This window comes from Pantherophis guttatus, chromosome 7 (genome assembly GCF_059756535.1).
Source record: "Pantherophis guttatus breed Tessera chromosome 7, ASM5975653v1, whole genome shotgun sequence".
Taxonomy (NCBI): domain Eukaryota; kingdom Metazoa; phylum Chordata; class Lepidosauria; order Squamata; family Colubridae; genus Pantherophis; species Pantherophis guttatus.
In genome coordinates this window covers 16,096,844-16,119,327 of record NC_142069.1, presented here as the reverse complement: position 1 = coordinate 16,119,327, position 22,484 = coordinate 16,096,844, and the positions used below count along the sequence as shown (strand labels likewise).

The window sequence follows — 22,484 nt, the reverse complement described above, 5'->3', positions numbered from 1 at the left end:
CGGAACAGGGTGGGCTCCTGTTACTCGCTCCAGCTCCTGCCCACTTAGCAGTTTGAAAGCATGCAGCTGCAAGTAGATAAATAGGTACCACTTTGGTGGGAAGGCATATGCCTTTGGCATATAGCATTGTTGGCCACATGATCGAGGAAATTGTCTTAGTAAAATGCTGGCTCCCTCGGCCAGGAAACGGAGATAATCTCTGTGCCCTACAGTAGGACACAACTGCCAGGGAAACCTTTACCTTTTTATTTTTATTAGGTTAGGTTAATTAGATTTAAGATGTCTACAGCTGGCCTCTGTACAAGATAGGGGTATTTTCCATCAAAGAGGGACCCTCTACTCAACTTTAACAAATCAATTCACAGAATAGAGTCGTGATGGCGGATCTACAGCATGTGTGCCAGAGGTGGCACCCAGTGTCCTCCCTGTGGGCATGCGAGCCGTCGCCCCAGTTCAGCTCTGCTGTGCATGTGCACTCACCTCCCGCTGGCATGCAAGGAGGCAGGGCGCATGCACGGGGGCTGTGCGCGCATTGCATTTTGGGGGTTTAGGTGTGAGCACGCGCATTCGCGTACGCACGTGCACACTTTGGTCACTCAGTCCGGAAAAGGTTAGCCATCACTGGTATAGAGTTTACCTGCCCTTCTTTAGATTCACATTCTTTGGTTTACTTCCAGCTCTAGATAAACAAGATGAAATCCACAGTCATCCGGGGGGGGGGGGGAAAGAGACATTCTGTTCATTTTCATTCAATACATATTAATCTTCTCAGAATTTACTTTCCTGTCCTTGGTCTTTTTCCACTGTATATTGACTCACAGGCCTGTGATTAATCTGCCTGGAAAAATGACTATTTGTTTGGCTTAATAGTTGCTTTTAAAATCATAGGACGAATGGCCCAACTCCTCTGGATCCTTCAAGGGAGTTTTTTCATCATTTTATCTTCCTTTTGAGCATGCAGCCCTCATGCAACCTTTTCTGAGGCGAAAATGATAACCAATGTTTAGACAAATGGAATGTATTTCCTACGTGGCATGATGGAATACCTAAGTAGGCTTATAACTACATCTACAGACCATCTATCTTTATAATAAAAATATTAGAAATATACCACAACGGGAGGCATGATCTGGTTCAATATTGAACAAAAACTTCTACAATAATTTCAAATTGTGTGATAGAGGAATTCCAGAGCAAGGTCACTTCAGCTAGAGACTGGTTAGTTTACGTAGAGGTAGAACTTGTAATTTACAAAATGTGATTCTCTAGTACATGGTCTGTTACCTGCTGAGAAAATTGTTTGCTGTCCTAGCTGAGCTCATTCTCTATAATATCCTTTTCTCTTCTCTAATATTGAGTGTGGATTTCTGTTGAGTAGAAAATCTACGTTCATGAGGGCCAGTACCAGAATTGTTTCTTTGCAGTAGGAAAGTTGCTCCTGTTACTTGTCCCAGCTTTTGCCAACCTAGCAGTTCAAAAGCACATAAAAAATGCAATGGTGGGAAGGTAACAGCATTCCATGCACCTTTGGCATTTAGTCATGCCGGCCACATGACCACGGAGACGTCTTCAGACAGCGCTGTCTCTTTGGCTTTGAAACGGAGATGAGCACTGCCCCCTAGAGTTGGGAACGACTAGCACATATGTGTGAGGGGAACCTTTACCTTTACCTTATAAATACATATAACCTTAAAAAAACAGAAAACATTCATCTTTTTTTTGTTTTGTTTTTACAAAGAATGTTATTTTCCATGCCACCATTGTGTGTAAGAAAGAAGGGATGACAAGAGGAAGAAGACATTTTAAGGGAGCCTGCTGTTGCTGATTCATATATCGTTTGCAATTTTACATTTTACCAGGGAGGTGATGATGCAGGCAGGCAGAAGGTATGCAAGAGAGGAGATTCTGGGAACAGATGTTATCTTCCTCTGTAGTAGTATGATCATGTGCAGGATCAGACCTGAAGGAGAATTTAAGTCAGTTTTGATCTGAAATGACCTAAGTAGTTAAAATGTGAAGTTTTTCTAATTTCCTTACTGTTTTTAAGATAAGTGTTGAGTCATTGCACTCTCACAGTCCTCTATTTTGTTTCTTTTCCTGTTTGCTGGCTTCTGAACTCTAGGTTAGGACTTGTAGTCCTACATGAAAACTATCAGTAGAATCCAAATCAAGTTACTTCAAGGTTTGAAGTGCACTATATATATATATTATAAAGTGCACTATATATATATATTATAAAGTGCACTATATATATATATATATATATATATATATATATATATATATATATATATAATATTATATATTAAATATATATATTTAATTTGATTTATATGCCGCCCTTCTCCGGAGACTCAGGGCGGCTTACAATGTGCTCAGCAATATATACTAGGGATTAGTACACTATGAGACACAGTTTGGTCTAGTAGTGGTTGAAAGCATTGGGCTAGAAAGAGGGAGACCCTGAGTTGAAGTCTTGCCTTAAATCAGTCTTGCCTCCAAACTTGGCAATTTTACGACTTGTGGACTTCAACTCCCAGAATCCCCCAGCCAACCATGCTGGCTAAGAAATTCTGGGAGTTGAAGTCCACAAGTCTTAAAATTGCCAGGTTTGGAGATCGCTGCCTTAGACATAAAGCTTGCTGAGGCACTTTGGCCCAATTGCTCTCTCTCAGCCCTAGGAAGGAGGAAGCAAGGGCAAACCACATCCCAAAAATGCTTCAAGAATCGAGAGTGGCTTGAGGGCATTGCTCCCGCCAGTACTTCACAGCAATCCTCCCCCAGCCACCAGTGAAAAAGAGAAGCAGGGATACCTGCATGTGAAAAAAATATTGGAAATGCTTCTTGTTCTGCTTGATTACAGAATTATAATTCAAGTTGTTCCCTTGTAAGCTTGAACTAGACATTTCTCTCTTTAAAAATTAAGTGTGCCGTTTCTCTGCTCTAAGACGTGCTCAATAGTATTGCAGCTGACTTCAAAGCAGATGTGTGAGATTTTTCATACAGAACTGAAATGTTACCAGATTTAAACCAATGCAAAATATCAGATAAGACAGTGGCAAAGTACTGAAGAGAAGCTAAGATGGCATATTGGAAGAATAAAGGTTCTGGCGAGACCCAACCGAGGCCCCTCCTTGTCGTCCTCCCCAGTGATGGCGAGACCCAACCGAGGGTCGACAGGTTCCTTGTATATTTGACAATTAAGGCTAACAGAATGTTTATTAAAGATGCTTTGATCAATATACTAGTACATTTCCATCTTCAAATTTAGAGACAAAAAAATTGTTTGTGTAATTGATTTCCATAAAATCATGTTCATGCCCATGGTAGAAATCTAAATATTCCGGTTAGAAAACTATAGTTTGTTTATTTAAAAGTTTTGTATGGACACCCATCTTATGTATATGGATAATTTAACAACAATAATACCAAGAGAGCTAATAAAATCAGTGACAAAATACAAATCCTAGCAACCTCAGCGACATTCTCTAACCCAGGGGTTTCAAACTCAAGATCTGCGGGCTGGATCCAGCCCGTGGGGTCCTTAGATCTAGCCCGCAGGCCCACCCTGGAAACCTGTGGTGCTTCTGCCAGCGAAAATGGAGCCCAGGTGGGCCCGGTGGCCTCTCCAAGCTCCGTTTTCACTGGCAAAGGACTGCAGGAGGCCATTGTGGCCGAAAATGGAGCCTCAATGAGTGACATCAAGCTGGCCATGCCCCCCTGGCCCCCCGAGGTCAAACACAACCCTGATGTGGTCCTCAATGAAATTGAGTTTGACACAGCAGTGAAATCTGGCTGGATCTATCCGGCTCGCACAAACCGGTAGCGCCGGTGGCAGGAGGCTCCGCCCACCCACCGGGACATTATGTCCCGTTTTTGACGCTCTGTGCATGCGCAGAAGAGTCTGTGCATGCGCAGAAGAGGCGCGTGCACTCACATTCCCGAACTAGTAGCGAAGATAAGTGCATTTCATCTCTGGTTTGACACCCTTGCTCTAACCATCAACAGTCACAATCACTTGGCTCCAACCTCAACCTATTCCAATGCTAATGGGAAGATCCAGCTTTTTAAATCCTATCAGAAGCCTAGGAAAATGGTGGCATAGGGATATCAGTGGGGAAAAGGCAGGAACCAGTATGGAATATATGCATTTTCTAGTCCCCCTAGATAACAATGTTTAAGGGAATGGAGGGAGGGAGGGAGGAGGTGGGGGATAATCTTGTCCCACTCCATTTTAAATGTGATAATCAACATTTTGAATTGCACCAAGAATTGGAAATAAACAGACATCATTTTATTTGGACATATAATTACATATGTATTTAGTTACGAATTCTCTGTACTTTGGAGCACTGTACTCTATAATAAGTCAAATTATAGTTACAATTAATAGTAAATTTATCTTGTTTTTCTTCTTGGTTTATCGGCTTACCTTCCTAAACAAGCAAATTAATTATTTTGATTCTTTTCCAGTTACCAGATGAGGAAGATTAGCTGATCTCAAAAAGCTAAGCATGTGGGTTAATAATTTGCATGGCAGATCATAGAGTCATAGGGCTGGATGGACCTTAGAGGTCTTCTAATCCAGACCCCTGCCCAAGGTGGGAATCCAGTGATGGAGTACCCACAACTCCAGGAGGCGAGCTATTTAACTGGTTAATAGTTCTTATTATCAGGAAATTCCTCCTTATTTACAGGTTGGATTTTTCCTCTGACAAGCTTCCACCTACCCTCAGGTGTAATGGAGAATAAATTGATGCCCACTTCCTTCTGGCAGCCTTTCAAGTATTGGAAGACTGCAATCATGTCTTCTCTCAGACTTCTCTTTATTAAGCTAAACATAACCTAATTCCTTTACACAATCTTCTTTAGCCTCACTAACGCCAGAAAATTAAACATCAGCGGAAAATACCAGGTTGCAAATTAAACTGGAAAAGGGGGGGAGGGGAAATACATTCCAAAAGAAGTAATTTGGATTACTTTTTAGTTACTTTGTGTAATCCCAGAATCGTTATGAAAGGCTGTGGGGGGAAAAAAAACAACCCTCCAAAAGTGGCTTATGCCAAGTTATGTGATTAAAGTGCAATGAAATGTCCTGTCAACTTTCACTGCATGTCCAGTTTCACAGGTTTGTTTTCTTGCCACTTAATTTTTTTTTTCTTTCCATTGTCATTCCAGTAGGAATAATGTTACATCATTTCAGCCAAAATTTTACTTTTTAACGTGTAATGTAGAAACTGGAGTATTGAGACAGATTGTTACAACATCTGGGCTCTTTTTCCTAGACTGTCAAGTAGACATTTTGAGCACTAGCATTTTTATTACAAAAGACTCAGGGTGACAAATTAAGTTCTGGAGCTACAAATCTTCAAAGCTACTGCTGCAAACTGAATAAAAACCCATAAAGATGCATCGAATAGTGGTTGACTCAGACATGAGCAAAGCCGTGTTGTTTGTCTCATGAGGACCAGCAAATGGTGAACATCTGTCCTAAATTAAGATTATACACTTTGCCCAAATCAGACAAGTGATTGGGTCATTTGAGGCAGAAAATCATAAGTGTTCCCCCTGCGAATTCATCCGGCTAAGAACAACAATAAATTTAAAAATCTAAGAATTTGGTATATTATATTCTAAAAATATTCTAATTTGCATATCCTCATTTTTTGTTCTTGTGAAATAACGTAATTATTGTGTCCTTCTGGCAAAATTGTGAGGAAATGTTGTGAGGAGATGGATCCCCAGGATGGAGGGGGTGCATTCAGGGGTGGGCTTCAAAAATTTTAGCAAGGGGTTCTTTGCCCGGTTGCTGGATAGGTGTGGCCATGGTGGGTGTAGCCTAGTTGGCCTCCTGCACCATGGTGGGGGGAGGGGAATTTTTGCCCTCCCCGGGCTCCGGAGGCTTTTCTTGAGCCTCCGGGAGGATGAAAATGGCCTCCCCAGGCTCCGGAGGCCCTACGAACTTCCAGTAGGTCCATTTTTCACCCTCCCCAAGCCTCTGCGCGTGCCCTGCACTTACCTGCATCCAAAACGGGCCGTGTGGGGACTCCTGGGAGGGGTGGGGTGGGGTGGGCAGGGCCAGCCAGGAGTGGGATTTGGGGGTTCTATGAACTGCACAGAATCTTAGCTAGAGGTTCTCCCGAACCCCTGCAAACCCCCAGCATCCCACCCCTGGGTGCATTCCAGTGGAGTAAGAGGCAACCCAGCCCAGATATTTTGTGTGAGAAAAAGAGGGTGAAGACAGCCCCTCCCTAATAGTACACAGAGTATATTGTAGATGCAGATATTAAAGTATTCGGTCTGGCAACATTGTGTGTGTGTGTGTGTGAAATAATAAAGAACTCGGCTTTATTATGCCATGTACCATTCTTGGATTTGGGCTGGACATAATTGTGGAATAACTTAAGCCACAGGTTGTGTTGTCTTTCTCAGTTTTATCTTCAATCTCTTCTTTTTCTTACTTCTAGGTTCCAACTATGTGAGTCCCCGTCCGGCTCATGCCAACATGAATGCTAATGCAGCAACGGGGCTGGCACCTGAGCATATCCCTACTCCGGGTGCAGCCCTCTCCTGGCAGGCTGCTATCGATGCTGCCAGGCAGGCGAAGTTGATGGGTGCTGCTGGCAATGCAACCATATCCACCGTTAGCTCCACACAGAGGAAACGGCAACAGTATGGGAAACAGAAAAAACAGGGTACCACGACCGCTACACGTCCTCCCCGGGCACTGCTGTGTTTAACATTGAAAAATCCCATCCGGAGGGCATGTATCAGTATTGTTGAATGGAAATATCCTTTTCTGGTGTAATCATGTGGGAACCGGCAAATCATCAGCTTGCATAAGTTTTCATTGGGAATTGTAAATAAGCCTGCAGATTAGAGGGAGGAGATGCAGATCAGATGGAATAGGCTGGGATTGGTTTCAATCAGATTTATGGAGGTCAAGACATGGCTATTTATAGACGAATGGAAACTGTGGCACCATATAGGAGTGTTTCCTTGACCATTTTGTACTCGAGTCCTATATTATTTCTGTCTTCTTTTTTTTTTTTTTAAAACATGTTTGTTTATTCTTTTATCACCAAAGACAAAACAAAGAAAAGAAAAAAAGACTAACAAACATTCAACTCTAACAATAAAAGAAAAAGGAAAAAAAACCCCAAATATCTAACATTAAACATAAGAAAATTACATCTAACATTAAACGTAAGAAAAAATCCACCTGAGCTGAAAGCTGAAAGATACATAAAAAATCTAATATATCCCACTCCCCTTGCATAACGGGTGCACTAATAGTTATAAACTTCCCCCTCTATATTTAACAAAAATACTATATTACATAAACAAATATCCCTGTTGTGGAAATCTGTTTATCTAATAATTGAATCAACCCAACATCTGTGGGTCCCACACACAAACAGAGTCAACAGGTTACCCCAAAATTAAAATTAATCTTCAAATGTATTATTTCTGTCTTGATTTGGTAAGGAAACAAGAGATGACCAGGTGCTAGCTAACAAGAGACATTTTCTGTGATCCTTTACAATCTGCTCTTCCTGACTTTTATCTATAACTGAACAATAAACTCTGTTACAAAGACCCAGTTGATCCAATGAAGATCTGATCCAGATCTTTATCTGTTTTTTAAAAAAATTAAACCAGATTCTGATTTAAATACAAGAATGTAGGTGGCTCTGAAATTATATTTCTTATGAGTCGTATGCCTCTAAGCAAACCAGAAGGAATAAATAGAAAACCTCACCATTTTACCAGAGTATTTAAAACAATTTTCCTTCAGTATTAGGGGAGTTTCAAAATGGACTTGTCACTACAAAATTCAAAGATATCCTCCAGCGTCTCCTTTTTCTTTCTTTTCTTCCTCTACTGTTGTTTGATCTTCTGGATTAATTCTATATCTTACTTTCCTGGACAAAGAAGCTCCATATTTGGCATGCCATGATGGATGGCTAACTTAAGGGGGCCAAGCTGATATTTGTTTATTTGCCTAGCATCTGAGTAACTGTGCATCTCTAGGCAGTTCGCACAAGTGAAGGCCTGATAAATGGAAGAGATTTGCTGGCTGAACGGATGGATGTGTTGCAAAATCAGAGAGTACAGGGATGAGATCTGGAAATGGTTGAACAATACGCTTAAGTCAGTCTCTGCAGATGAATATTCTTTTGGAAAAACGCAGCACCGAAACAGCTGAAATCCTCCCAGTGTCTCAGAAATGGGAACCTTTGCCAGATTACATATTTACAGGTAGTCCTTGATTTATGGCCATAACTGGGATCAGAATTTCTGTTGCTAAGCAAGCCAGTTAAGTGAGTCATGCCCAATTTTACGACCTTGTTTTGCCACCGTTGTTAAGCAGATCACTGCAGTTAAGTGAATCACATGGTCATTTAAGCAAATCTAATTTCCCCTCCTTTGATTTTGCTTGTCAGAAGCTGGCTGGAAAAGTCGCGAATGGAAGTCATGTGACCACCCCCCGTCCCCCCCCAGGACACTGCAACCGTCGTAAATACATGCTGGTTGCAAAGCACTTGAATTTTGATCATGTAAGTGTGGGGCTGCTACAACGGTCATAAGTGCAAGGACTGGTCCTAAGTCACCTTTATCAGTACTGTTGTAACCTCAAACAGTCGCTAAATGAATAGTTGTAAATCAATCATTAATTGCTGACAAATAGAATCCCTTTGGTGATTATATTGCAATCTATGTATTTATTAATGAAATTTATATAACCTTCATCTCACTGGAAGTGACTGGGCACTTTTATGACCATTTTTCACATTTATGACCGTTGCGGCATCCCCATGGTCACGTGATCATGCTTGTAAACTGACTCACATTTATGACGGTTGCAGTGTCCTGGAGTCATGGGATCACCTTTTGGGACCATCTGACTGTCAAAGTCCACGGAGAAGCCAGATTCACTTAACAACCATGTTACTAATTGAATCACTGCAGCGATTCACTTAACAAGGAAAGTTGTAAAATGGGGCGAAAAATCACTTAACAAACATCTCACTTAGCAACACAAATTTTGGGTTCAATTGTGGTCATAAGTCGAGGACTACCTGTATATGTAACAATATTATACATGCATTTATACATGGTGTGTAACATTATTCGATAGCTTTCCCTGACCTCCTGCCTTCCAGATTTGTTGTGGCAAAACTTTCAGGATTCAATAACCATGTTATTGTAATCCCAGCCCATCTGGAAGACTGCAGATGACCATCATTTTAGGAAAGGGACAATCTCCCAGTGCTTCTGACGACCAGACCTTGGAGGAAGAAACATGGTGTGCCTCTGTCATCATGCTCATCTTGCGCATTTCTGAACAGTATTTTGCCACTAATTTGGGATATAAAGTAATGGAACTCATGAATCTTTAATCTAATGCCTTCTGCCTACATTGGCTAACCAGATGCCTCTGAGAACCCTGTATATTAGTTTCTCCAACTTCTTCATATAGATGCAGAAATAGTGTCACAGATGTAAAACTATTATGAAGCGATAAAAACGAGCTTTATATAAAAATGCTGCCTCTCTCAAATCAAGACATAGTAAAATTCCTCAGTATAGTAATTATTTCTTGGACATTCATTAACTTATATTTCTTTTTCCTAAAAAAAAAAACCCAACCCTACTTAAACCTTTTCAAATGTGTTCCTGTGAGAAATTTAAAAGCATTATAATCTATTTTAATAAAAAAAAAAAGGGAAATAGTTGAACAGAGATTTTGAATGGTTAAGTCATTATGCAGGTCAATGTAAAATTACGAGCTAGCTAAAAGAACTGGAGCAAAATGCATCTCTGGAACCAGATGTTAATTGCTTACTTTCTCTAGTTCAGAATGCCTTTCTTTTCCACAGTTCCATATTTCAGTCTTTAACTTGCAAAAGTGGCACAGTCCTATGCAAGGAGCCTATTTCCTTTGCATATGCTCTATGGTAAATAAATAGATTGATTTCTTGGGCACATATGCTACTCCATTCTATAAGAATTCATCAGTCTGATTCAGAAAAGTAATCCAGTTTGATTTAAATTAATTTGGAAAATGGTCCAGGTCCACTCAGCTTAAAACTGAATTGTTGAATGAGCTCTGGGCATTTACAGGAACATTCAACTTGTTTGAATTGATGCAGAACCATGTAATTAGATTCAATAATCAATTCTGTTTGGAGAATTGATCAAATCATCCTTGTTTTGAACCTCTGCATCAAGTACTGTATTTGAATCCATCTAACGACTGTCATTTCCAGATCTGTGTAGGTTCCTGCTTTGATATATTGTTTTCTACATGATGTTGTCTTTATACAGTTCTGTTCCCAGAAAGTGCCATACTACAATTTATATCCGTGCATTTGACCTTAAAGTGTTAAAAACACAATGCTATAGGGAAGAAAGTTATATTTGAACTTCTGCAGTGCCGGATTCTTTGGTTTTATCCATCTCTACTATACAGAACTACAGAAAAAAAAGGGTACAGATTTGGAAAGGGGAAACCAAAATCAAATTTTGAGAGTTAGGCCGGTTTTCCTCTTAAATGCAGATATTCTGTTATGAACTACCAAAAAAGCAAATGGGTCAAAGAAAAATATTTTAGGGACACATTGCTATATCTTGCTTTTCCCTAACATCACGCATACAAATTCAACCAAAAGGGAAAAAACAGAGTAGAGCAGATCTACAACATAGAATAAGGTCACAAACCTATTTAATTCCAGAATACAGGACATGCAGTCTAACTAAATATATTTTTATAGGCTAAAAGTGCCCTTTAAAGTAACCTTGCCTGTGTAAACCCTTCTGAGATGTAGTTGTTTTTTAAAATCCTTATATTCTTTAAAGTCCCTAAAAGCAGGGGTGTCAAACTCAAGGCCCACAGGCTGGATCCGGCCCACGGGGTGCTTAGATCTGGCCCATGGGCCCTCCCTGGAAACAGCAAAGGACCGATCCGCGGTGCCTCTGCCAGCGAAAACAGAGCTTGGGGGATGCATGCAGGCCCCCCCGGCCCCTTTTTCGGCCGCGACGGCCTCCTGCAACACTGCCAGCAAAAACAGCTTTTTGCTGGCAAAGAGCTAGCAAAACAGACTAAAAACAAAACAAAAAAAGAGAAATGTTTCCCCTTTTGCATTTGCGCATGCAAGAAAGGACAAGAAAGGAGAAAGAAAAAGAAAAAGAACAAAAGATGGGAAGAGAGCAAGGAAGGAAAAATAAGGAAAGGGAAGGAAGAAGAAAGGAGAAGGAAGAGGGAAGGAAAAGAAAGGAAAGAAGAAAAGGAAGGAAGGAAGGAAGGAAGATTATAATGAGAGTGAGGGAGGATCTGAGGGAAGTCCTGCCTTAGCACTTGGCCACCACAGGTGCCCCCGGACACCAGTGATGTAAAGTTGGCCAGGACACCCTGGCCACGCCCACCCTGGCCATGCCCACCCCAGCTATACCTATCCCAGCCACACACACCCAGTCCCCCAGAGGTCAAAGACAACCCTGATGCGTTCTAAAAGTTGCTTTTCTGAAGTGATAAGTGAGGATGAAATTGTATTGCAAATGCAGTTAGAGATAAGAGATTTAGTGGAAGCCGTTTGCTCAAAGTAGCAGAGCAAAGATGGAAATTATATAAATTTCATCTTAAAGACAAAAAGAAAAAAAAGCTTAAGGAATCTATGTGTATTCTGGCACGCGACTGGCCTACTGTGCTTTTGACATATTAAGAAGAAATTTGGCTGGGAAGGTGAAAAAGCACTTTAAAGGCAGGTGTTTCTTTTCAAAATACAAAGAATTAGAACAGTCTTCTTTAAACAGAATCCTTTTTAACTTTTTTTTCCTTCCAGCGTAATTAGCTTATGTATACAATTTAAGCTCCAATTTAAGAAACCGACTATCTTCCTTAACTCCATTCCTCAGACCATTTGAAATTATTATTTTACTGACTATTTTTGCCAATTGTGTGGCCTTAGCTATCTATATCCCCTTTCCAGAAGACGATTCCAATGCCACCAATTCCAATCTGGTAAGTCTTGGTTTATGCTTATGGCTTTGGCAGAAAAAAGATCTTATTCGGAACTCAAGTAAAAAGGCATTTGAAAGTGTTCATATTGTAGTCATGGATGTATGCATGGATTTTGGGCAGTAGAGTCTTGGATTGTTTGATATTTGGATTAAACCTCACTTTTGTGTTTTGTGTATGTGTTGTTGGAACATTGCCTATGTTCTTTATATTTCTTCAAGCAATGGAGGATTATTTATTTCAGCTAATAAACAGTCTTGGTGTTAAGTTCAAATGTTTGACAATAGGACTTGTGGTGCATTTGATGTATGGTAATTGATTTTTTCCCCTTTCTTCTTTTGCTTTACTTTTTTTCTCTAAAAGCAGTCATAATGCCATTGTTTCAGTGTGGGCAATGCTTATTGTAGAAAAGAAGGAAAATACATTTGCATTTCAGTTTTCAAATATGTAGAAGCAGTCCTCAACTTAAGATCACAATTGGCACCAGAATTTATGTTGCTAAGCAAGGCAGTTGTTAAATGAACCAGACCCAATTTTACAACCTCTTTTGCCATAGGTTTTAAGTGAATCATGTGGTTGTTAAACAAATTCAACTTCCCCCATTGACTTGGCTTCTTGGAAATCAGCTGGGCAGCTGATCATATAACCCTGAGATGCTGCCTCTGTTGCAAATACATGCTGGTTACCAAGCACCTAAATTTTTGATCATGTGACTGTGGGGATAGTTCTAAGTCAATTTTTTCAGCACTATTGTAACTTCAACCGGTCACTAAATGAATGGTTGTAAGTTGAGGACTACTTGTAATTTCTTCTGAGCAACAGGAAAAAAAAAAAACAAAGATCCCAAAAGCTAGTTTGATAGTAAATTTTAGATAACAGACTTAAAGTTGTAGCTGTATTTAAAGCAGTTTCTTGGAGAGATAAGTTGGAGGAAGAATGACAGATCTGTAAACCTATAAAATATCTGTTAAGGATTTCCATTATCATTGGAAGCAAATTTATTTGTGATTTGGTCCCAGTAATATCCAATTGTTTTTGTGATGACTATTAGAAAGGCAAGATAAAAATACTGGAATAATTATATCTGTTCAGATTTAGTTCTTTCAGCAAGTCAAATGTTAAATATTCATGTACAAATACTGATCAATATGATATGGAAAGAAGATCTGCTAAATAAAACAGCAATTTGCTAATGTATATTGCATATTCTAAAAAAATAGAAAGAAAAACAAGTTAATAAATTTCTTCTTCTTGAAAATGTGACAGTGATTGTGGGCTTAATCATGAACAATTTGTTAAACTGATTGTGGAGAAATTGCAGAAAACTACACTATTAATGTGCTTAGTACAATAATCATGTGACATTTATTATGTTTTTAAGAGATCTTTCATTTATTTAGTGGTATCATATCTAGGCTGCAGAAATCAAGATGACAAGTAGATGGCAACAGAGATATAGCAAAAACTAACTCTTTGTTGCCATCTAGTGGCTGCCTTGAACATATTAGCCTAGATATAGTAGCTGTAAACTGCAACAGTCCAGAAGTTGCCTGTGAAAGTATTCTAACACTTTTAAAAGCATCAGAAAATGTAAAAAATTAGCTTTAATTCTCTCTGATATCTCTTAGTGTTATTGCTGTTGTTATTTTATCATATATACCGTATGTTGAACATACCTAATACTCCTGCCTTCTATTTTCTGGTGGTCGGAGTTTGTTATAGTTGTAAATAACCTTGTATCAGCTACTTGTTTATAACTGATACCTAATGACTTGGGCCAGAATATCTGAAAGGCTATTTCCTCCTATTGGAAACTGCTTTTAGCTGATGTTCTTGGTTTCTATTAACCAAATTTCTTTTTGGTAGTAAGAAAGATAAACTTGGTTAAGAGAAACATGGGATGCATTTTCCTTCTGCTGCCATTTCCACAACCTCATCCCCACCCCCACCCCCACAACTGTAGAATTTATATCCTTGGATAAGTTAGCTTGTCATTTGTCTTTGTTTACTTTTAAGCAGATCTTAAAATATTCTGGTTTTCTACGGATTTTTGTGATACAAAATGTGTTCATTGTTCCTTTTGTTTTAAAATTGTCCTTACTTTTTCTTAATGCTGCTGTGCATGTATTTTTTTTAAAAAAATTTCAAAATTGCTTTAAATTAAACTGTCACATTGAGAAGCTTTGCTGGCTGCCATACAATTCTGACAACCCAGAAATGTTGTTTTAAATGAAGAACTAAAATAAAACAGCACAGGAAAGAGTGGTGCTAGATACCTACCTATCTGTTCCCAAAGTCTGTTCAATTACATGGGATAAATCTGCAGAGAAAGGGAGGGAAGAAAATACCATTTCTATATATATAGAACAAACAAATTTTACAAATTCATTAATTAAAGTAAAATATGCATTTCATGTGTAGGAAGGTACTTGACACGGGCACCGTATAATTTTCAGAGGCTGATTCCCCCCTCCCCCCAATTTTGATGTTTCTGTGTGGTTGTCTCCATAGGTTATTCTTTTAGTCTATCTACTGTACCTGTAAAATTCTATGGCATTCAGGTTGTGTATATTACAGTTGCTCTCAGATAGCTATCATCCATTCCTCTGCTGTTACTTTCTACTAAGTTCCCATTCGTTGAATGTCAAGTATTTTATTTGTCTTTGAAAAGCACTGGGCGAGACAGCAGGTATGACTGAGACAGAAAAAAACTGCTTCAGAAATACTGTGTTCTTTAGACATGGAAATCAAATACAATTGGAAAGAAGAGCCGTTTCATTGAAGAAAATTGCCTTCTGAAATTACTAAATATGACACTTCTACAACAACCACAGGGTGAAATAGAGTGGCTCCACATCAGATTATAGATTTATATATGCGGGGAGAGGGTTTCCCTGAATCTAGTTGTATCTAAAGATTAACTTCCAATTCAGTAGGAAAAAAAAGAGGATTTCCCTCTTGTGAAAATGCTCAGTTAAGACAGGAACAAAAAGGACAAGATTTTGCTTCTTGACATGTAGTAAATGTATATTCACACGAGAACAACTCCTTAGATGACAGCCTATTTACTGACACAATCTGTTCAGTTTTCATCACAACTGGGTCCAAAGCATGCATAGTGTGATATCAATTGATTTGATTACTTCCTTAGTTATGTTGGATGGTAATTTTAAGTATAGGTCAGTGATGGCTAACCTTTTTGCCTTCGTGTGCCAAAAGCGGGAGGAGCACGGGGGGGGGCTCATACCCACGTGTGCTCACACCCATAATTCAGTACGCCATGCCCCCACATGCATGTGCGCGCGACACCCCTGCACTTTCCCTGCTTTTGGCATGCGATGGCACGGTGGGCCCAGTAGGCCCGTTTTTCGCCCTCCCCAGGCTCCAGAGGTTTTCTTGCAGCCTGGGGAGGGCAAAAGCAGCTTTCCCTACCCCCTCCGGAGGCCCTCAGAGGCTGGAAGTAGCCTGTTTGCTGACTTCCGGTGGGCCCAGCTGACCAGCACATACATGCGTGCCAGAGCTGAACTAGGGCAACGCTCGCGTGCCCACCAATATGGCTCCGCGTGCCACCTGTGGTACGCATGCCATAGGTTCGCCATCACAGGTACAGGTAATAAGATAGAATAAATAGAATAGAATAAAGGTAGTCCTTGCTTAGTGATCACAATTGGGATCAGCAACTCCATTATCACCATCACTAAGTGAAACATATGACTGTGACAGACTTACGATGTCCCTCCCACTGCAGTCGTTAAGTGATTCACTTTCATTGTTAAATGAGGCATCATAAATCCCTCCTCTTTACAAAGTGCCCAAATGTCAATCACGTGAATATGGGGATGCCAGACAGATCATAAATGCAAGGAATGGCTATATAATTACTTCCTCAGTCATGTCGTATCTTCAAATGGTTGCTAAATGAGGAGGTCAGTAAGCAAGATCTCTCTGTAATGGGATTCTGTAGTGAACAAAAATATTTTATGGGCATTGATAAGAATACACAGGAAGTTCTCTCACACAGTAAGCCCATCTAAAGCGAATCCAATAATTTCTCCTGTTGTACCTAGAAATTCAGAGTTTGAATTTCTGCAAATCATACACTCAGTCATTGGTTTATGTTTATGGGTTCCTCCCTCAACCAGTGGGGAGTGAATGTGAGTACAGTTGGCATTTTATATTGGATTGTGAAATTATGGCTTCATTAGGAAACTACGATATAGCCTTTATATGTCCTTAATGACAGAAGAAATATTTCTGGCTTGTATTCTGATGGGAAGCTTCCAAATTAATCTGGACCTGGTGAAGTTGCTTACCCAAACCAGTTCTGCAGTCAGAACTGTGGATAATTTTTTGACAGATTTTTGATGCAGACTGAAACACTGCCCTATGCGATTTTTATCTCTGAACTGTAAAGTCGGAATCTTGTTTACAGCTTAGAAAAACCAAGAATGCTGTGATGATTGTTGGAATGCTGCATTGGTTGAAATCTGGAGGGTGACAGAATTTCATCTGCAGATGGCTTTGCATTGGGAAGAGAACGGACCACAGTTGCACTATAGAAGATGAAGGGGATTAGCAATGAAGTGGGAGCAGAAAGAGGAGGGAGTCCTTAAAGCTAGAAAAAGTCAAGGAAGTTTTGCTCTAAAAGGAGATGTGTTCAATGGAATGCCTTGCCTGCATGTAACTCTGCCCCCCCCCCCCCGAATGGCTTAGTTTGGAGGGCCTTCGTTATTACAACAGGGAAATTTATTCAAAAGCTGTACTGTAGTTCAGGGGCCTCTCCAGATAATAATTTTACTACAAATTATGTGTAATTGCTATACATCGAAAGGGTGGGGGACAAGGTATTTTACCACAAACTCATTATTCTGTTATTCCCCTCACTAACTACAGTGCAAGTTTGGAATTTTGCGAGTTGAAGGAACATATCTTTTATGTAAACTGAGAGCATATGCACCAAGACAAATTCCTTGTGTGTCCAATCACACTTGGCCAATAAAAAATTCTATTCTATTCTATTCTATTCTATTCTATTCTATTCTATTCTATTCTATTCTATTCTATTCTATTCTATTCTACCAGTGGGAAAAAGCTGAGCTTTTTGAGAAGACCAATAACTTAATTAAGAAGTGATAAGAACCTTTCTTTTTTTTCATGATCACACCAGTTTATGTACCCTAAAGAAATCATTATTTTGTTATATAATCTTTATAGTCTGATTTCGTATGGATCTAGGACATGTACTGATATAACACCTGCTCCCTTAAAGTATTCAGTCTTCTATCTCCGTTCGAATTACGTTTCAATTTTTGCTGCAGCATCCATTTTAAAGAAGACAGACCGATGACAAATTCAGGAAGAACAGAGAACAGTCATTAAAGCTGTCATTCATGTGCTATCAGCTGTTAGTTGCTTCAGGCATTATAGTTTTCAATGAGGGTGTGTAAGTAAGAGTAAATATCTTGCTTTTTAAAAAAATTAGATTTGTATTTTAAACACATTAAGAATCTGAAGCTGGTATGTTATTTATTTATTTGTTTTATTTATTTTATTTTGTACATGTTAGATAATATATATAAGCATGAATTGAGTACATAAAATGAATACAATTAAAGGGAACATTAGGACCAGGGATGGTAGGCACCCTGGTGCTCTTATGCACGCCCCTTACAGACCTCTTAGGAATGGGGTGAGGTCAACAGTAGACAGTCTAAGGTTAAAATTTTGGGGGTTTTGGGATGAGATCACAGAGTCTGGTAGTGCATTCCAGGCATTAACAACTCTATTACTGAAGTCATATTTTCTGCAATCGAGTTTGGAGCGATTCACTTTAAGTTTGTATCTATTGTGTGCTCGTGTATTGTTGTGGTTGAAGCTGAAGTAGTCACTGACAGGTAGGACATTGTAGCAGATGATTTTATGAGCTATGCTTAGGTCATACCGAAGGCAGTGTAGTTCTAAATTTTCTAAATTTTCTAAACTCAGAATTTCAAGTCTGATGGCATAGGGTATTTTGTTACGAGCAGAGGAGTGGAGGACTCTTCTTGTGAAATATTTCTGGCTAAGCCCTTATGTGCTAAACCCTGCTTTTTTAAACCATGGTTTGTTAACGAAGTGGCTGGTTTCATACATCATGCTAATACCAAACCAAACCACATTAGCTAAAAATTCAGAAAAAAAACCTAATCAGTCTTTGCATTCCTCTGCAAACTTAAATTGGTGGTTCAACTTTTCTTAGCTGTTAGAGAACAGCAGTTGCCATGTGCTCATTTTGGGCAATTAAGACAAGATGTGCTAAAAGGAAGATAACCGGCCTCCAAAATAACACAATCATAGCTGTCCAACATGGGCAGTTAGAGCAAAATAGGTCTGTGTTGTTGGAGTGAGATTACCAAGTCTGGTTGATGTCAATACCATGATGATAACCTAACAAGATTCAACAGTTTGTTTGGCATCTTGCTAGGCTGATTGTTTTTTTTTTTAAATTTTAAAAAGTTTTTTATTAATAATATAACTAAAAATATTGGACATAGTTTGACATTTTTGGTTTAGACATTTCCGTCACATTTTATCTTACAACTAATACAATTCCTTTATGTTATATGAATACATACCTTGCTTCACAATTCAAACATGACAATTCTTATGTCTATATAACTTATTATCCATAACAATTTTATTCCTATCTCTTTCAAGAAACTAACATATAGATTTCTGAATTTTCAATTCATCAGTAATCCTTTATCCTGGCAAGCTTCCTCCTCTCCAACCAATAGTATAATTTATTCCAGATTTCGTAGTATTCTGTTTCGCTCTTATCTTTGAGTTCCAACGTCAACCTGTCCATTTCAGCACAAGTTAGCTACTTAGCTACTACTACTTCTTCTGAGGGGGTTTCTTTATTTTTCCAGTTTTGTGCAAAGGCCAGTCTTGCTGCCGTTAGAATATGTAACGTATATTGTTACATATATTAAGTATATTGTTTCTTTATTGTATTTATCTATTGTAATACCTAGTAAGAAAAGTTCTGGCTGTCAGGGTTCCAAGGAACACCCCCTCTTTTTGCTTCTAAACTGCCACTGGCTTTAATTCTATATTTTGCATTAGCATTTCCTCCAGCCATTGCTTTATCCGATGCCAAAAGTCTCTGGTTTTCGGGCATTCCCACCAGATATGATAAAAGGTGCCTATTGCTAGGCTGATTGTTTATGCCTTCTAGAACAGGAAGAGGTTCCGACTTCAACTTTCATTACCTGTTAAAGTTACCCTACACAGTCTTGCCTGTGATAAAAGCAAAATTTTGATTCTTTAAATTAAAAGACTTCTGCATTTGTATTGAATATTTATACAAGTGAATGAAAATTACTTCCTTTCATTCTTTTTCTGAAGATCGGACTGTACTTTCTAAAGCAGATAGATGGAATTGTTGTATCTTGCTTTCTTGTCATCTTGAAATGCCTTTGAGATTTCACATGTAACCCCTCCCTGCCTTGCTGAGTGGCTGTTTTGTGATGGCTGTTTTGTGCCCAGCCGAGATGTTTGCTCTGTGCTAGGGTTGAGTTTTGGATAGAGTCCTTGGTGTTGGTCTAGTGCCATGGACGCATTTAATTCATGAGCTATAACAAAACGATTGTGTTAGTATGTTGAGCTTGCATCAGTTTATGTATTCATTAAAAAAAAATTAACTGTTTTTCATGCATTGTATTTAGAACAATCAAAATAGAATATTGTGGTGAGGGGTGATTCAGTAAGGTTTTTTCATTTTTAATTTTATGTAGTTTTAACATAACCCGGATTCTTTTAAAATCCATGTTGGGACAATATCTTTCAACTTAATATCAGTGAATACCATGCAAGGTTTTCTAGAGTTTTCTAGAACTTCTCAGTAAAAAAGAAAAAGGTAAACTAAGCAAAAAAATAATAATGTTATGGAGCCTCTTGTGCACTCTTCAAATGAAATATGGAGGTAAACTTCATATATTTCAATTAGATTTTCTCAAGTGATGAAATGGTCTCAAGTTGCAATTAAGCCTCCTAACAGCTGGTGAATGAAGAATAGTTGATTCTTCATTTTTGAAAACATAAAATATGGCTGACAGTTATGAGCTCTAGCCTTAAGTGAAATGCACAGGTGCCTTAGTAGGTGAAAGACAGTAATACAAAAAACAAACAAATCCAGACTACATGGCTACATTTACATTAACAGTGCTGGGGGTAATTTTATATGTAAAAAGTAAATAAACATTTGATTCTGTTGTTCAATTCTTGGAGATTGCAGCCACGTTTCTTGGCAATGTTATAGAAATGGTTTGTTTTTCCTGTCTTCCTTAGATGAGATAACACAAGAAATAAAAAAGAAGCTAAATTAGTGAGCTTTAGCTATTAGTACCTCCAGTAATTATGCCACATATACTTATATATACACACACACACACGTGTGTGTGTGTGTGTGTGTGTGTACATACACACCAGTGGTGGGTTTCAAAATTTTTTACTACTGGTTTTGTGAGTATGGCTTGGTGGGCGTGGCATGGCTTGGTGTGCGTGGCTTGGTGTGCATGGCAGGGGAAGGATACTGTAAAATCTCCATTTCCTCCCGATCATTTGGGACTCGGGAGGCAGAGAATAGATGGGGGTGGGGCCAGTCAGAATTTTTACTACCGGTTCTCCAAACTACTCAAAATTTCCGCTACCAGTTCTCCAGAACTGGTCAGAACCTGCTGAAACCCACCTTTGATACACACACATGTATGTAGAGTATATATGTGGCATTTCTCTTAGCAGGGTAGGAATCAATGGTGGGTTGCTCCCAGTTTTTTTTTTTTTTTAATTTGATTTATATGCCGCCCTTCTCCGAAGACTCAGGGCGGCTTACAATGCGCTAAGCAATAGCTTTCATCCTTTTTGTATATTTATACAAAGTCAGCTTATTGCCCCCACAAACTGGGTCCTCAATTTACCTATCTTAGAAAGGATGGAAGGCTGAGTCAACCTTGAGCCTTGGCAAGATTCGAACCCTGCAGTAATTGCAGGCAGCTGGTCTTAATAAGCTTAATAACAGGGTGCCTTAAACCCCTGTACTACCAAGGCTCTTTAGTTCTGTCCAGTTCTTGCGAACTGGTAGTAAAAGCGGCAGGAGGCTCTGCCCATCTGGCCAGATGTTATAATAGACAATCTGCGCATGCGCAGACGCTTCTGCACATGTGCAGAAGTGTGCGCTTACGCTCGCTTCACTCCTGTTGCGAAACGGTAGTAAAGGTAAGTAGAACGCACCCCTGGTAGGAATGGAAAACATATTTAGATGGTAAAATAATATGGCTGCAAAAGTGGAATAGAACATTTTGAAAAATGAATGTTTAGTGATGATTGATCAGAAATAGTGTTAAAGTATAGATCAGGGGTGTCAAACTCTATTTCATTGAGGGCTACATCAGGATTGTGTTTGACCTCATGGTGGGCGGGGTATGTCACCCCGATGTCCCCCATCAAGGCTTCGTTTTGGCCGTGACAGTCTTCTGCAGCCCTCTGCCAGTGAAAACAGAATCCGGGGAGCCACATGCAGCCTGCCCGGGGTCCGTTTTCACTGGCAGAGGCACCACGGGCCAGATCTAAACACCCTGCAGGCCGGAGTTTGACACCCCTGGTGTATATAGAACCAAGAATGAATAGGAATGAATAGAAACACAAAATACAAGAAAGAAAATATTATCACCTCAGAGCTTTTATGTATTTAGTGTGGCCTAGGTAATCAATTTGCCTCTTTTTTGAACTAAGAGAATGTTCTGGTAATTAAAACTGTTTAGCTTTTATTTCTTCCATTACTAACTATTTGGCAGACAGAACAGTAAGATGAAAATTTAAGTGAAAGTTATAATGGAGCTTCTGGCAACTGGTTACCCTTGTGAAATTCTACACCATTTGTATTTGCCTGATTTCTCTGTTTTGAAAATGGAATTTATATAAATATAAATGTGAGCTGCAGTATCCCGTTTTGGATGTGAAGACATTACACGGTGACCCTTCATAGCAAGTGTAATTTGATTGCTGTATCTGGGTCACTTTTTGTGATTGTTGAACTTGAGTCTTCTGACATCCAACTGTGATGTCAACACCTTTTGCTGTAGAAGCTATATTCAGCACTAGCAAGATCCAGATGCCTGATTCCTACAGCACTTTCCAACTGTAGTGTTTCTGCAATTCCCTAGCTAGTTGTGTTGGCATCTATACAGCTGCTTTTTGCTCTGCCTTGTTAAACTTTCAATGATCGAAAATGCTGGGATTTGGGAAGGCTTTCTGCCTGTCTGCCCGTAACTTGGTGGCTGTGAGGTCTCCATGGAGGAGGGTGGAGGGAACTGAAGTGGGGGCCTGAAGTGTGTGTGATAGTCACTCTCTGGCGTGCCAAAATAGCAAACCCCCTTTTTAACCATGAATCTCCCTAACCTTTAGTTTATGCAACTAAAGT

The 22,484-nt window shown here is 39.4% G+C and overlaps 1 protein-coding gene across 11 annotated transcripts in view; it reads left to right on the top strand.

Moving 5' to 3' along the window:
- Positions 1-22,484, top strand: part of CACNA1C (calcium voltage-gated channel subunit alpha1 C) — a 625,236-nt gene that overhangs the window by 139,846 nt on the left and 462,906 nt on the right. For 10 of the 11 annotated variants that reach the window (XM_087873676.1, XM_087873677.1, XM_060694462.2 and 7 more), the window contains exon 1: positions 11,901-12,025. Coding sequence is in view for 1 of the 11 variants with exons in the window: in XM_060694463.2 (XP_060550446.2) it covers positions 6,468-6,804; positions 11,920-12,025 (443 nt within the window). In the remaining 10 variants the exon portion in view is untranslated. Of the gene's footprint in view, positions 1-6,467; positions 6,805-11,900; positions 12,026-22,484 lie in introns of those variants that run through there. The other variant, XM_060694463.2, reaches the window with a different exon arrangement.